The 17,395-nt window shown below is 41.7% G+C and overlaps 1 protein-coding gene across 4 annotated transcripts in view; it reads left to right on the plus strand.

Annotated features, from left to right (window-relative positions):
- Positions 1–17,395, plus strand: part of LOC139539422 (lisH domain-containing protein ARMC9) — a 113,303-nt gene that overhangs the window by 5,757 nt on the left and 90,151 nt on the right. For all 4 annotated transcript variants that reach the window (XM_071342373.1, XM_071342375.1, XM_071342371.1 and 1 more), the window contains 5 exons: positions 2,656–2,811; positions 2,992–3,084; positions 14,313–14,337; positions 15,202–15,359; positions 16,739–16,837. In XM_071342373.1, the coding sequence (XP_071198474.1) occupies positions 2,656–2,811; positions 2,992–3,084; positions 14,313–14,337; positions 15,202–15,359; positions 16,739–16,837 (531 nt within the window). The remainder of the gene's footprint in view (positions 1–2,655; positions 2,812–2,991; positions 3,085–14,312; positions 14,338–15,201; positions 15,360–16,738; positions 16,838–17,395) is intronic.

Here is a 17,395-nt window from a genome sequence, read left to right on the forward strand (position 1 = left end):
CCCATGCTTGAGAACCACTGCACTAGGCAAGCTCAATCGAGCACATTTTGAAATAACTATTTGAACCCAGGTCTGGTGTATTCCGTTTTCTGTCTCAATGTTCTACCTCTTATATCAGACTTATAGGCTAAGTGTTGCTCTTTTTTTTTTTATAGCACAAGCCTGGCTTTGTGTACTTTTGCATATCAGCTCCCTCGTCTTTGTGGTGAGAAAAATAGCATGTAAAAAAATTATAATAATAATCAAATCACCATCAGCCAACAGATGGCCTCGCTGCACCATGCAGCCTGTCCTTAGCAACAAGCCATTCACACTGGTTGCTCCTTGGTTCCAGTAAATCAAAATGGTGGTCCTATCCAGTGCAGTTATATAACCTATAACCGATAGCGTTTGTGAAAGTTGTGCACCGTAGATAATCTAATCTTATTTTTTGTATTATCCCATCAGAGTAAATTCATTTGGTCACGTGTTTAAAAACGTAACTTGTTAATACAATACAGTACATAAACATATCAATGAGTCTATACAGTGCATTTGGAAAGTATTCAGACCCCTTCCCCTTTTCCACATTTTGTTACGTTACAGCCTTATTCTCAAATGGATTAAATATTTTTTCCCCTCATCAATCTACACACAATACCCCATAATGATAAAGCGAAAGCAGGTTTTTAGACATTTATGCAAATGTATAAAAAAAATAAAAAATCTTATTTACATAAGTATTCAGACCCTTTGCTATGAGACTCAAAATTGAGCTCAGGTGCATCCTGTTTCCATTGATCATCCTTGAGATGTTTCTACAACTTGATTGGAATTCACTTATGGTAAATTCAATAGATTGGACATGATTTGGAAAGGCACACACATGCCTATATAAGGTCTCAAAGTTGACAGCATGTCAGAGCAAAAACCAAGCCATGAGGTAAGTTAATTGTCCATAGAGCCCCGAGACAGGATGTGTCGAGGCACATATCTGAGGAAGGGTACCAAAACATTTCTGCAGCATTGAAGGTCCCCAAGAACACAGTTATCATTCTCCATCCACCTCCATCATTCTTAAATGGTAGAACTTTGGAACCACCAAGACTCTTCCTAGAGCTGGCCGCCCGGGCAAACTGAGCAATCAGGGGAGAAAAGCCTTGGTCAGGGAGGTGACCAAGAACCCGATGGTCACTACGACAGAGCTCCAGAGTTCCTCAGTGGAGATGGGAAAAACTTCCAGAAGGACAACCATCTCTGCAGAACTCCACCAATCAAGCCTTTATGGTAGAGTGGCCAGACGGAAGCCACTCCTCAGTAAAAGGCACACGACAGCCCGCTTGGAGTTTGCCAAAAGGCACCTAAATGACTCTCAGACCATGAGAAACAAGATTTGCTGGTCTGACGAAACCAAGATTGAACTCTTTAGCCTGAATGCCAAGCGTCACGTCTGGAGGAAACGTGGCACCATCCCTATGGTGAAGCATGGTGGTGGCAGCATCCCTACGGTGAAGCATGGTGGTGGCAGCATCATGCTGTGGGGATGTTTTTCAGCGGCAAGGACTGGGAGACTAGTCAGAATCGAGGGAAAGATGAACGGAGCAACGTACAGAGAGCTTCTTGATGAAAACCTGCTCCAGGGCACTCAGGACCTCAGACTGTGGCGAAGGTTCACCTTCCAACAGGACAACGACCCTAAGCACACAGCCAAGATAACGCAGGAGTGGCTTCGGGGACAAGTCTCTGAATGTCGTTGAGTGGCCCAGCCATAGCTCGGACTTGAACCCGAGCTAACATCTCTGAAGAGACCTGAAAATAACCTGACAGAGCTTGAGAGAATCTGCAGAGAAGAATGGGAGAAACTCCACAAATACAGGTGTGCCAAGCTTGCAGTATCATACCCAAGAAGACTCGAGGCTGTAATCACTGCCAAAGGTGCTTCAACAAAGTACTGAGTAAAGGTTCTGAATAATTATGTAAATGTGATATTTCAGTTTTTTATTTTTAATACATTTGCAAACATTTTGAGAAAAAAACGTTTTTTGCTTTGTCATTATGAGGTGTTGTGTGTAGATTTGATGAGGGAACAAGTCTGAATACTTTCCGAATGCACTGTATACAACAAGAGTACTCCCCTCCCATATCAATACATACAGAGCCTGTATACAACAAGAGTACTGCCCTCCCATGTCAATACATACAGAGCCTGTATACAACAAGAGTACTGCCCTCCTATGTCAATACATACAGAGCCTGTATACAACAAGAGTACTGCCCTCCCATGTCAATACATACAGAGCCTGTATACAACAAGAGTACTGCCCTCCCATATCAATATATACAGAGCCTGTATACAACAAGAGTACTGCCCTCCCATGTCAATACATACAGAGCCTGTATACAACAAGAGTACTGCCCTCCCATGTCAATACATACAGAGCCTGTATACAACAAGAGTACTGCCCTCCCATGTCAATACATACAGAGCCTGTATACAACAAGAGTACTGCCCTCCCATATCAATACATACAGAGCCTGTATACAACAAGAGTACTACTGCCCCATATCAATAGTCCAATACTCTTAGCAATGTTGTCTCCAGCTGGAGCAGCCCACTACTTTTAATTACCAAATAAATGCAATCAATAATTTCGTTTGAATGTGTTTCTCCCACAGGACCGAGCAGACTTTGAGGTGAGGATCACCCACTTCAAGAACTACCTGGAGACGCGAGGGGCAGCACTCAGTCAGACCACTGAGTTCCTACCCTACTACGCCCTCCCCTTCGTGCCCAACCCTATGGTGCACCCCTCCTTCAGAGATCTCTTCCAGGTGACACCATTGTCCCTGAACGTACTCACTATACATGTCATATCAACATTAGCAGTATGTAACAACCAAAAAAGCAATGCAGGGCGGGACACTGATTGGACACATGAATGACTGAATGAATGAATGAATGTGCTGTACTTCACTAACTGCCCATGTTATGCTATGGTATGTTGTTATCAGGATTCCTGGATTCCAGAGATGAAGCAAGAGCTGGAGAAGTTCCTGACTGTGACACTGAACGTGTCCAACACTCCAAGGCTTCTGTCGTTATATGTATCCCTTTTTTGACAAGAATCATTAAATGTGACCCATATTCAGTTAAGCTGAGGTCACACCAGGAAGCGCAATCTGACGTTCACAGCATAAAATCATATAATAAAACCTATATACACTAGTGGGGCGGCAGGTAGCCTAGTGGTTAGAGTGTTGGGCCAGTAGGTGGATCGAATCCCCCGAGCTGACAAGGTAAAAATCTGTCGTTCTGCACCTGAACAAGGCAGTTAACCCACTGTTCCCCGGTAGGCTGACATTGTAAATAATAATTTGTTCTTAACTGACTTGCCTAGTTAAATAGGTTATTTAAATAAATAAAATAGTGGCACCTTACGGGCGGGAAATCATTGGAAATAAAAAATTTGATTCAATGCAATTCCCCCCTCCAACAAATCAAATATGTGTTTATCTGTTCAGATTTTTTGGTCTCGGGATTGGCTTCCAAAATTCTCAACTCCGGACGATAAAAAAAAAAAAAATCCCCCAAAAAGTCTGCGAGATGTGCGATATGCCCGCTTGCTGATGCGTGTGTCGGTGACTCGACGTTTGCGGCATGTTTTGATAAGCCTACCATGAACCCATGTCATCCATATCTGTTAAAAACAGTAGGCTACCATGAACCCATGTCATCCATATCTGTTAAAAACAGTAGCCTACCATGAACCCATGTCATCCATATCTGTTAAAAACAGTAGGCTACCATGAACCCATGTCATCCATATCTGTTAAAAACAGTAGGCTACCATGAACCCATGTCATCCATATCTGTTAAAAACAGTAGGCTACCATGAACCCATGTCATCCATATCTGTTAAAAACAGTAGGCTACAATAGAAGTAGAGTTAGACCTGCTATTGGGATCATAATTGCAATGCAAATCAAAATGTGTTCATCTGTTCAGCTTTTTTGGTGTCTGGATAAATAGCGGGAATAGGTTCAACTCCGGAGCATAAAAAAAAAAAATACGGTGGAATCAAGGCGCAATGCTCTCTCTTTAAAATGCAATGTTTTGATACCATGAAGCTGTGTTATCTACATTAGAAACAGTAGGCCTATAGGCTAGGGCTGGCATCTCCAAACTGGGAGTGGGAATGTGAATTCATGATTTCGTAATGTCCTCAAAAACTTTTCCCCGACACTTGCGAAATAAGCCCATACAAAGTTTATTCACTTTCTTTTTTTTAAGGATTCATATTATTAATTTAAGCTATATACTTTTGAGGAGATTAAACTAACGATCCACTTCGACGTTGTATTAGTTGGTATTCAGTTAATTTTAAATTTTTATTATTCTTTTATTTTAAAATTTCACCTTTATTTAACCAGGTAGGCTAGTTGAGAACAAGTTCTCATTTACAACTGCGACCTGCCCAAGATAAAGCAAAGCAGTGCGACACAAACAACAACACACAGTTACACATGGGATAAACAAACATACAGTCAGTAAAACAATAGAAAAGTCTATATACAGTGTAAATGTAGAAGAGTAGGGAGGCAAGGCAATAAATAGGCCATAGTGGCGACATAATTACAATATAGCAATGAAACACTGGAGTGATAGATGTGCAGAAGATGAATGTGGAAGTAAAGATACTGGGGTGCAAAGGAGCAAAAAATAAATAACAATATGGGAATGAGGTAGTTGGGTGGGCTATTTACAGATGGGCTGTGTACAGGTGCAATGATCGGTAAGCTGCTCTGACAGCTGATGCTTGAAGTTAGTGAGGGAGATATAAGACTCCAGCTTCAGTGATTTTTGCAATTCATTCCAGTCATTGGCAGCAGAAAACTGGAAAGAGAGGCGGCCAAAGCAGGAGTTGGCTTTGGGGATGACCAGTGAAATATACAGTGGGGAGAACAAGTATTTGATACACTGCCGATTTTGCAGGTTTTCCTACTTACAAAGCATGTAGAGGTCTGTAATTTTTATCATAGGTACACTTCAACTATGAGAGACGGAATCTAAAACAAAAATCCAGAAAATCACATTGTATGATTTTTAAGTAATTAATTAGCATTTTATTGCATGACATAAGTATTTGATACATCAGAAAAGCAGAACTTAATATTTGGTACAGAAACCTTTGTTTGCAATTACAGAGATCATACGTTTCCTGTAGTTCTTGACTAGGTTTGCACACACTGCAGCAGGGATTTTGGCACACTCCTCCCTACAGATCTTCTCCAGATCCTTCAGGTTTCGGGGCTGTCGCTGGGCAATATGGAGTTTCAGCTCCCTCCAAAGATTTCCTATTGGGTTCAGGTCTGGAGACTGGCTAGGCCACTCCAGGACCTTGAGATGCTTCTTACGGAGCCACTCCTTAGTTGCCATGGCTGTGTGCTTCGTGTCGTTGTCATGCTGGAAGACCCAGCCACGACCCATCTTCAATGCTCTTACTGAGGGAAGGAGGTTGTTGGCCAAGATCTCGCGATACATGGCCCCATCCATCCTCCCCTCAATACGGTGCAGTCGTCCTGTCCCCTTTGCAGAAAAGCATCCCCAAAGAATGATGTTTCCACCTCCATGCTTCACGGTTGGGATGGTGTTCTTGGGGTTGTACTCATACTTCTTCTTCCTCCAAACACGGCGAGTGGAGTTAGACCAAAAAGCTCTATTTTTGTCTCATCAGACCACATGACCTTCTCCCATTCCTCCTCTGGATCATCCAGATGGTCATTGGCAAACTTCAGACAGGCCTGGACATGCACTGGCTTAAGCAGGGGGACCTTGCGTGCGCTGCAGGATTTTAATCCATGACGGCGTAGTGTGTTACTAATGGTTTTCTTTGAGACTGTGGTCCCAGCTCTCTTCAGGTCATTGACCAGGTCCTGCCGTGTAGTTCTGGGCTGATCCCTCACCTTCCTCATGATCATTGATGCCCCACGAGGTGAAATCTTGCATGGAGCCCCAGACCGAGGGTGATTGACCGTCATCTTGAACTTCTTCCATTTTCTAATAATTGCGCCAACAGTTGTTTCCTTCTCACCAAGCTGCTTGCCTATTGTCCTGTAGCCCATCCCAGCCTTGTGCAGGTCTACAATTTTATCCCTGATGTCCTTACACAGCTCTCTGGTCTTGGCCATTGTGGAGAGGTTGGAATCTGTTTGATTGAGTGTGTGGACAGGTGTCTTTTATACAGGTAACGAGTTCAAACAGGTGCAGTTAATACAGGTAATGAGTGGAGAACAGGAGGGTTTCTTAAAGAAAAACTAACAGGTCTGTGAGAGCCGGAATTCTTACTGGTTGGTAGGTGATCAAATACTTATGTCATGCAATAAAATGCAAATTAATTATTTAAAAATCATACAATGTGAGTTTCTGGATTTTTGTTTTAGATTCCGTCTCTCACAGTTGAAGTGTACCTATGATAAAAATTACAGACCTCTACATGCTTTGTAAGTAGGAAAACCTGCAAAATCGGCAGTGTATCAAATACTTGTTCTCCCCACTGTACTTGCTGGAGCGCATGCTACGGGTGGGTGCTGCTATGTTGACCAGTGAGCTGAGATAAGGCGAGGTTTTACCTAGCAAAGACTTATAGATTACCTGGAGCCAGTGGGTTTGGCAACGAATATGTAGTGAGGGCCAGCTGACGAGAGCATACAGGTCGCAGTGGTGGGTAGTATATGGGGCATTGGTGACAAAACAGATGGCATTGTGATAGACTACATCCAATTTGCTAAGTAGAGTGTTGGAGGCTATTTTGTAAATGTCATCGCCGAAGTCGCCGAAGTAGGATAGTCAGTTTTACGAGGGTATGTTTGGCAGCACGAGTGAAGGATGCTTTGTTGCGAAATAGGAAGCCGATTCTAGATTTAATTTTGGATTGGAGATGCTTAATGTGAGTCTGGAAGGAGAGTTTACAGTCTAACCAGACACCTAGGTATTTGTAGTTGTCCACATATTCTAAGTCAGAACCGTCCAGAGTAGTGATGCTAGACGGGCGGGCGGGTGTAGGCAGGGATCGGTTGAGGAGCATGCATTTAGTTTTACTTGCATTTAAGAGCAGTTGGAGGCAACAGAAGGAGTGTTGTATGGCATTGAAGCTCGTCTGGAGATTAGTTAACACAGTGTCTAAAGAAGGGTCAGAAGTTTACAGAATGGTGTCGTCTGCGTAGAGGTGGATCAGAGAATCACCAGCAACAAGAGCGACATCATTGATGTATACAGAGAAAAGAGTCGGCCCGAGAATTGAACCCTGTGGCACCCCCATAGAGACTGCCAAAGGTCCGGACAACAGGCCCTCTGATTTGACACACTGAACTCTATCTGAGAAGTAGTTGGTGAACCAGGCGAGGCAGTCATTTGAGAAACCAAGGCTGTTGAGTCTGCCGATAAGAATGCGGTGATTGACAGAGTGGAAAGCATTGGCCAGGTCGATGAAGACGGCTGCACAGTACTGTCTTTTATCGATGGCGGTTATGATATTGTTTAGGACCTTGAGCGTGGCTGAGGGGCACCCATGACCAGCTCGGAAACCAGATTGCATAGCAGAGAAGGTACGGTGGGATTCGAAATGTTCGGTGATCTGTTTATTAACTTGGCTTTCGAAGACTTTTGAAAGGCAGGGTAGGATAGATATAGGTCTGTAACAGTTTGGGTCTAGAGTGTCTCCCCCTTTGAAGAGGCGGATGACCACGGCAGCTTTCCAATCTTATGGGATCTCAGACGATACGAAAGAGAGGTTGAACAAGCTAGTAATAGGGGTTGTAACAATTGCGGCGGTTAATTTTAGAAAGAGAGGGTCCAGATTGTCTAGCCCAGCTGATTTGTAGGGTTCCAGATTTTGTAGCTCTTTCAGAACATTAGCTATCTGAATTTCGGGGAAATGCAATGAATCGAGGGGAAATGCAATGAATGCAATGAATGAAATGCAATGAATCGAATCATGTGAATCTAAATAATAATTTCTGAATCAAAATAATAATTTGTGAATTGCGAACAGTATTTTTGGGAGAAAATATTAGATGTAGCCTTTCTTTAATCTTACGGCTGACTTTTTTATTAAAACTTCTTATGGCTGAGATCCCGTTAACGGGATCGACTTGACAACAGCCAGTGAAAGTGCAGGGCGCCAAATTCAAACAACAGAAATCTCATAATTAAAATTCCACAAACATACAAGTATTTTACACCATTTTAAAGATAAACTTGTTGGTAATCCCACCACAGTGTCCGATTCCAAAAAGGCTTTACGACGAAAGCACACCAAACGATTATGTTAGGTCAGTACCTAGTCACAGAATAACACAGCCATTTTTCCAGCCAAAGGGAGGAGTCACAAAAAGCAGAAATAGAGATAAAATTAATCACTAACCTTTGATGATCTTCATCAGATGACACTCATAGGACTTCATGTGACACAATACATGTATGTTTTGTTCGATAAAGTTCATATTTATATCCAAAAATCTTAGTTTACATTGGCGCGTTATTTTCAGTAATGTTTTGCCTCCAAAACATCCTGTGATTTTTCAGAGAGCCACATCAATTTACAGAAATACTCATAATAAACATTAATAAAAGATACAAGTATTATACATGGAACTTTAGATAAACTTCTCCTTAATGCAACCGCTGTGTCATATTTCAAAAAACCTTTACGGAAAAAGCACACCATGCTATAATCAGCGCTCAGAGACCAAAACAAGCCATACAGATATCCGCCATGTTGTGGAGTCAACAGAAGTCAGAAATAGCATTATAAATATTCACTTACCTTTGATGATCTTCATCAGAATGCACTCCCAGGAATCCCAGTTCCACAATAAATGTTTGTTTTGTTCGATAACGTCCATAATTTATGTCCAAATACCTCCTTTTTGTTTGCGCGTTTAGTTCCAAAATCCAAATTGATGACGCGCAGGCCAGACGAAAAGTCAAAAAATTCCATTACAGTTCGTAGAAACATGTCAAACGATGTATAGAATCAATCTTTAGGATGTTTTTAAAATTAATCTTCAATAATGTTTCAACCAGAGAATTCCTTTGTCTGTAGAAATGCGATGGAATGCAGCTAACTGTCACGGGGGCGCGCCTGAGTGAGCTCGTGGCACTCTGCCAGAGCCCTGACTCAAACAGCTCCCATTCCCCCCTCCTTCACAGTAGAAGCATCAAACAAGGTTCTAAAGACTGTTGACATCTAGTTGAAGCCGTAGGAAGTGCAATATTACCCCATAGACACTGTATATTGGATAGGCAAACCTACAAACCTCAGATTTCCCACTTCCTGGTTGGAATATTTCTCAGGTTTTTGCCTGCCATATGAGTTCTGTTGTACGCACAGACATCATTCAAACAGTTTTAGAAACTTCAGGGTGTTTTCTATCCAAATCTACCAATAATATGCACATCTTAGCTTCTGGGACTGAGTAGCAGGCAGTTTTCTCTGGGTACCTTTTTCATCCAAGCTACTCAATACTGCCCCCAGCCATAAGAAGTTAAGATAATGTGGAGGAAAAACTTTTTTTTTTTTTTGATGCAAAACATTCAATGTCATCTTGGTAACCAACTCCAGAGTATATTTGGCCTTGTGTTTTAGGTTATTGTCCTGCTGAAAGGTGAATTCGTCACCCAGTGTCTGTTGGAAAGCAGACTGAACCAGGTTTTCCTCTAGGATTTTGCCTGTGCTTCTAGCTGTATTCAATTTGGCCTCATCGTGAAATCTCTGAGGTTTCCTTCCTCTCCGGCAACTGAGTTAGGAAAAATGCCTGTATCTTTGTAGTACTGTCTACCAGTCAGTTCCCTTCTTTGCGAGGCATTGAAAAACATTTCAGCTTTTAATGTTTTATAAATTTCTACAAACAAAATTCCAGTTTGACATTATGGGGTATTGTGTGTAGATCAGTCACACAAAATCTCAATTTAATGATATTTAGAGTGTTAGACATGAGTTGTCAAGCCACTGACAACAAATACTTAGCCTCAGAACTAAAAAGGTTAATAGAAACATTTGTAACAGATAACAAAAATATAACCATTTCATCAGATCAATCCCCAACAAAAACAACCATTTCATCAGATCAATCCCCAACAAAAACAACCATTTCATCAGATCAATTCCCCCCAAAATATAACCATTTCATCAGATCAATCCCCAACAAAAACAACCATTTCATCAGATCAATCCCCAACAAAAACAACCATTTCATCAGATCAATCCCCAACAAAAACAACCATTTCATCAGATCAATCCCCAACAAAAACAACCATTTCATCAGATCAATCCCCAACAAAAACAACCATTTCATCAGATCAATCCCCAACAAAAACAACCATTTCATCAGATCAATTCCCCCCAAAATATAACCATTTCATCAGATCAATCCCCAACAAAAACAACCATTTCATCAGATCAATCCCCAACAAAAACAACCATTTCATCAGATCAATTCCCCCCAAAATATAACCATTTCATCAGATCAATCCCCAACAAAAACAACCATTTCATCAGATCAATCCCCAACAAAAACAACCATTTCATCAGATCAATCCCCAACAAAAACAACCATTTCATCAGATCAATCCCCAACAAAAACAACCATTTCATCAGATCAATCCCCAACAAAAACAACCATTTCATCAGATCAATCCCCAACAAAAACAACCATTTCATCAGATCAATCCCCAACAAAAACAACCATTTCATCAGATCAATCCCCAACAAAAACAACCATTTCATCAGATCAATCCCCAACAAAAACAACCATTTCATCAGATCAATCCCCAACAAAAACAACCATTTCATCAGATCAATCCCCAACAAAAACAACCATTTCATCAGATCAATCCCCAACAAAAACAACCATTTCATCAGATCAATCCCCAACAAAAACAACCATTTCATCAGATCAATCCCCAACAAAAACAACCATTTCATCAGATCAATTCCCCCCAAAATATAACCATTTCATCAGATCAATCCCCAACAAATATAACCATTTCATCAGATCAATCCCCAACAAAAACAACCATTTCATCAGATCAATCCCCAACAAATATAACCATTTCATCAGATCAATCCCCAACAAATATAATAAATCTACATACAATACCCCATAATGACAAAGCAAAAACCGTTTTTTAGAATGTATTAAATACAATACTTTGTTGAGGTACCTTTGGCAGCGATTACAGATTATAGTCTTCTTGGGTATGACGCTACAAGCTTGGCACACCTGTATTTGGTGAGTTTCTCCCATTCTTCTCTGCAGATCCTCTCAAGATCTGTCAGGTTAGATGGGGAGCGTCGCTGCACAGCTATTTTCATGTCTCTCCAGAGATGTTCAATTGGGTTCAAGTCCGAGCTCTGGCTGGGCCACTCAATAACATTCAGAGACTTGTACAGAAGCCACTCCTGCGTTGTCTTGGCTGTGTGCTTCGGGTCGTTGTCCTGTTGGAAGGTTGAACCTTCACCTCAGTCTGAAGTTCTGAGCGCTCTGGAGCAGGTTTTCATCAAGGATCTCTCTGTCCTTTGCTCCGTTCATCTTTCCCTCGATCCTGATCCTGATCCTAGTCTCCCAGTCCTTGCCGCTGGGGCGAAAGCGTAGCCTAGTGGTTAGAGCGTTGAACTAGTAACCGAAAGGTCCCGAGCTGACAAGGTACAAATCTGTCGTTCTGCCCTTGAACAAGGCAGTTAACCCACTGTTCCTAGGCCGTCATTGAAAATAAGAATTTGTTCTTAACTGACTGGCCTAGTTAAATAAAGGTAAAATAAAAACATCTCCACAACATGATACTGCCACCTCCATGCTTCACCGTAGGGATGGTGCCAGGTTTCCTCCAGACGTGACGCTTGGCATTCAGGCCAAAGAGTTAAATCTTGGTTTCATCAGACCAGAGAATCTTGTTTCTCATAGTCTGAGAGTCCTTTAGGTGCCCTTTGGCAAACTCCAAGTGGGCTGTCATGTGTCTTTTACTGAGGAGTGCCTTCCATCGGGTTCTTGGTCACCTCCCTGACCAACTTCTCCCTCGATTGCTCAGTTTGGCCGGGCGGCCAGCTCTAGGAAGAGCTTGGTGGTCTTGGTGGTTACGATCTTCTTCCATTTAAGAATGATGGAGAAAACTGTGTCCTTGAGGACCTTCAATGCTGCAGAAATGTTTGGGTGCCGTTCTCCAGATCTGTGCCTCGACACATCCTGTCTCGGAGCTTTACAGACATTTCCTTCGAACTCATGGCTTGGTTTTTGCTCTAACATGCACTGTCAACTATGGGACCTTATATAGACAGATGTGTGCCTTTCCAAATCATGTCCAATCAATTGGATTTACCACAGGTGGACTCCAATCAAGTTGTAGAAACATCTCAAGGATGATCAATGGAAACAGGATGCACCTGAGCTCAATTTTTAGTCTCCTAGCAAAGGGTCTGAATAAGGTATTTCTGTTTTGGTGTTTTTTGATGAGGAAAACATTTTTGCAAACCAGTTAAGAATCAGGCTGTAACGTAACAATGTGGAATAAGTCAAGGCGTCTGAATATTTCCCAAATGCACTGTAGCTACAAGTGGATTCGGCACCACAGACAGAGATGGGAATTCCTGAGACTTGACAGTTGGGTCCAACAGAGGAAAGTGGAAGATGCATTTTTGACAAAATTATACATTTTGAAAAACAATATGCAGTTTTTTAAAAATAACTTGATGTTCCTGAACAGGCTTCCTACTGTCAATGACACCTTTCATGCAATGGGCATTACACAGAATGAGTCCAAACATTTCACAGAAGCTGGACAAAAATAATGTCCAATATAAATAAAAAAAAAAGGGAATGTCTGACTGTTTTGCTGCTCGTGATATTTTAGTAAAACATTGGTGATGTACCGATAAGGCTACTACTGTATACACCTCCCCTGGCAAAACCAATGACAAACACCAATGACAAACTCCCATGACAAAACCATTCCCCGTTACCCCTAAGACCAGCTGTCTTAAATATCTCTAGTTGCGCTTGTTGAAATTGGCATATTGGTGCACGTTTTTAAGGACATACCTACAATATTTCCAACCCTCCCACCTCAGCTCAAGCGAGCTGATGTTAGACAGCCAAATTACCAACCTTGGCGTAAGAGGTGGGAAAATGCCTGTGTGTTAGTTTTTTAAATGACAAAATTGACAACTAACTTTCGTTCGATACTTTCGACTCCTCATAGTCTGAGAATAGAGTCTTTACAGTCAGTGCACAACAACAATTTATTTCAGTCTCAAACGACCATTATCGGGGTATTGTACTTAGTTTCCTAAACAGAGGGACTGAGGTGTTTAACCAACAGTTGTTCAAGTAGTAACGCTCTATTCTCACCCTGCCAAAGTTTCCTAAGGTTTTCTGTATTCAAAGAACGCTTTTACCATCCTTAGTTACAGAGATGGCTTAGAAACTTTTGAGGCATCAGTGAATGCTAAGTGAAGGTCCTGTAGCGTATTCTAGAGAGAGAAAAGGAGAGAGAAAATCAGTGAGTGGGGAACAAAATCTGAGAATGACTCTCTGATTCAAGCCACTCCAAATACAGCTAGCTCTTGCTCTCATCTGTGACGCGTATTCAAGACTCCAATAAAAAGCTTTTCTTTCAGCCACTAAAGTGATGGTTAAGGTTCAGGCAATCACTCAACCTTCCCAAGCATTAGGCAGGGGGAATAAAAGCGATTTTGATATTATGAAAGCCGGGCTATGTTCGAGTGCAACAACAACCATCTGATCCCGCCTCTGGTGTAAAGGCAAGTAGTGGGAGAATTGGATAAGCTGATGACATCAGAACAATTGTAGCTTTCATATGAAAACACAATGGGTAGATTTTCCTTTCTCGTCCATTCACGTCATTTAACCTTATCCGCCCCGCTGTGAAAATCCTTCAGGATTATAATATTATCAAAATATTTATGGAGCTCAGCCTTTACCCAACAGTCAAGACGACACGGCTTGTTTACTGTCTGCATGGGAGTTCCTCCACGCCACTGTTCCGGCCTGATGGACACTAATAATGGGTAGTGTTTACCAACCAATGTTGACTTAAAACAATTTTCTTCCTTTTTTTCTGCTTTGTGATGCATACCTTAAACAAACATTGAAAGGCGGGCCGTCATTTCAATTGGAAAGACAAACACCTGTCAGATATAATGATGCAGGATATCCTTTGCAAATGTTGAAAATGTCTCAGTAATCTGTTATTTCTGCTGCCGCGCGGCAAGCGATACCGAATATGATTGTGTTTCTTTAACGTGGGCGCTACGCAGAAGGACGGCGGAAGGAATACCAAAGGTGATTGTCCCCATATAAATATAATATATGTTTTCCATTCGCTTGTCATTCTATTTACATCATTGTCCTTCTCCAGTCTTTTTCTAAAGAGCATATTTTTTTATTTTATTTTTTTACATCAGATGGACTTTCATACCTGTCACTGTCTAAACAAGTCTGTGGAATTCTTTCACTTGACAAAATACCCTACTGTAGACTGTGCTGAATGAGCATCATGACTCATCATACATACTATGATTCCTTGTGTTGTGACTTATCCTTCAGTAAACGTGGTATACACACACACATGGTTAGAGCCAATGACGGACACATACTGATACTGCAAATGTATTAGTTAATAGTGTAACCTAAATGCATGTCAGGCAGTACAGTTGGATTGTTATCAGCTGATGCTGAATTGCCATGGTAATATGGAATCTGCATTCACATTCTTGTAATGTCAGCTAAATTGACTGTTGATAAAACCGCAAAATTGAACCCTGGGGCGATTTGCACTAGCTATGTGAAAGTTCAAACTAAACCTAGTTATAACTTAAGTGTGTGCTTACTAAATTTAGATGTACACTTTACTATATTCAACCCAAGTTGAATATATTGACTTGGCCTCATTGACTTGAATGGTGAATCCCATTCTAGTCATTCTACTGCTATGGGACTTACATAATTTACTAGATGTTTGTGTGCTTATGTGTGTGTGTCTGTTTGATTCGATTTATGTGTGTGTGTGTGTGTGTGTGTGTGTGTGTGTGTGTGTGTGTGTGTGTGTGTGTGTGTGTGTGTGTGTGTGTGTGTGTGTGTGTGTGTGTGTGTGTACTGTATATGTGTGTGTGTGTGTGTGTGTGTGTGTACTGTATGTGTTTACAGACACCATACAGCAGCTGCAGCTGCAGCTGGCCGAAGCAGAGAAGAGGACCAGCAGCTACATGAGGAGGTTCAATAAGATGCAGGCCGATCACCACAACCTGATAGGAGTCACTGCCGAGCTGGTGGACTCTCTGGAGGCTACAGTCAGTGGGAAAATGGTAGGGCCTAACATGACCAGTTACATTAGCCTGGTCCCAGATCTGTCAACAATGTTTACATACAGTTTTAACTACTTTATACTGTATTCTAGTCATGGCTCATCCTATATAACTACTGCTCTACACACCTTTTCTATTCATATACTGTCCATACACACCATGTATACACTGTACAAAACGTTAAGAACACCTTCCTAATATTGAGTTGCTTTAAAATCCTTCTTTAACCTGTCTCCTCCCCTTCGTCTACACTGATTTGAAGTGGATTTAACAAGTGACGTCAATTAAGGGATCATAGCTTTCACCTGGATTCACCTGATCAGTCTGTGTCATGGAAAGAGCAGGTGTTCTTAATGTTTTGTATACTCAGTGTATATATATTTATATTACGGACGCTGACTTTGCTCGTTCTGATATTTCTTAATTTCTTGTTTTGTACTTTTTGGGATTATGTGTGTTTTATTGTATTGCTAGATATTACTGCAATCACTGTTGGAGCTAGAAACACAAGCATTTATCTACACCTGTGATAACATCTGAAAATCTGTGTATGCAAAAAAATCACCGTTGATTCGATTTGAACTTGGGGGGGGGGGCGAATCCCAGTTTGTTTGCCTATTTAGCATGACAAGGAGTGGCATGATTGCACCAACAGATTGTTACCCAGACTACAGATACAACAAACCCTTTGAAACAGTGAACACGCACACATATAATTCCTTAGTGATTTAGTCCACGATCAGCTCTTTTGTCTTGCTTACGTTGAGGGAGGAGTTGTTGTCCTGGCATCACACTGCCACGTCTCACTGACCTCCTCCCTGAAGGTGGTCTCATCGTCGTTAGTAGTCCGGCCAACCATCGTTATGTCATCAGCAAACTTAATGATGGTGTTGGAGTCGTGGGTGAACAGGGAGTACAGGAGGGGGACTAAGCACGCACCCCTGATGGGACACGTGTTGAGGGACTGGCGAAATGTCCCCACTTGTCCGAATTTTCCTTGTTTTACAATCCTTGTTGGGACCAAACAATTGATTCCCATTCAAAATTATATTTTCCCTAACCACAAACCCTAACTCCTAAACCTAACCCTAAAATAGCCTTTTTCCTTGTGGGGACCGGCGAAATGTCCCCATTTTGTCCGAATTTTCCTTGTTTTACTATCCTTGTTAGGTCTTTGGTCCCCACAAGGATAGTAAAACCAACCAAACACACACACACACACACACAAACAAACAGTAAAGTAGCACCATCTTACATCGTGATGACTGATTTAGGCTACACTCACAACATACACAAAAATAGCAAGCCCCTTCCTCCCTCGCCACACACACTCCTCTCAGAGCTCAGTTGGGATGTTCTGATGCTGTTGTGTTTTGCAGATCTCCCCGGAATACCTCCAGAGTGTGTGCGTGCGTCTCTTCAGTAGCCAGCTGAGGCAGAGTGCGGCGCAGAGCATCGACTTCACCAGGCCTGGCACTGTGAGTGACAACACACAGCACCCTTTCACTGATGATGAAACACTCCATTTTCCCCATGAGCACTGTAGACCCGTTTTAGTAGAAGAAAGAAACGATTATGGGAAAGGTAGTGTACTTTCTACAGTATAGCTTCTCCACGTTCTCCCGAGTGAATGACTTCCAATGCATTTCTCTACACCCGCAATAACATCTGCTAAACACGTGTATGTGACCAATAAAATTAGATTTGTTTTTTATTTTTATTTTTTTACACGTGACACAGCATTATGTAGCAATACATTATATTTCTTTAGCCTCACGTTGATAGGACTAAAGGTTAACCAAGTAGGAAAGTTAGAACCCAATTATATAATACTATATTTCCAGTGCATAAACCTGACTTTGTTGTTACATTTCCTAACAGCTCTAAGCTGTCCAGTTTGCTGTTAATATAGCGGCACTCCTCAGTCTGAGACCTATTCCAAAGTTTCTCAAGGACGTCACCCCCAAAAACAGAACACACACAAGCACACCCCACAGCTTGAGTCTAAAATCTGAGCGAGATGGTAACATCCTTTA

This window comes from Salvelinus alpinus, chromosome 15, assembly GCF_045679555.1.
Source record: "Salvelinus alpinus chromosome 15, SLU_Salpinus.1, whole genome shotgun sequence".
Lineage (NCBI taxonomy): Eukaryota > Metazoa > Chordata > Actinopteri > Salmoniformes > Salmonidae > Salvelinus > Salvelinus alpinus.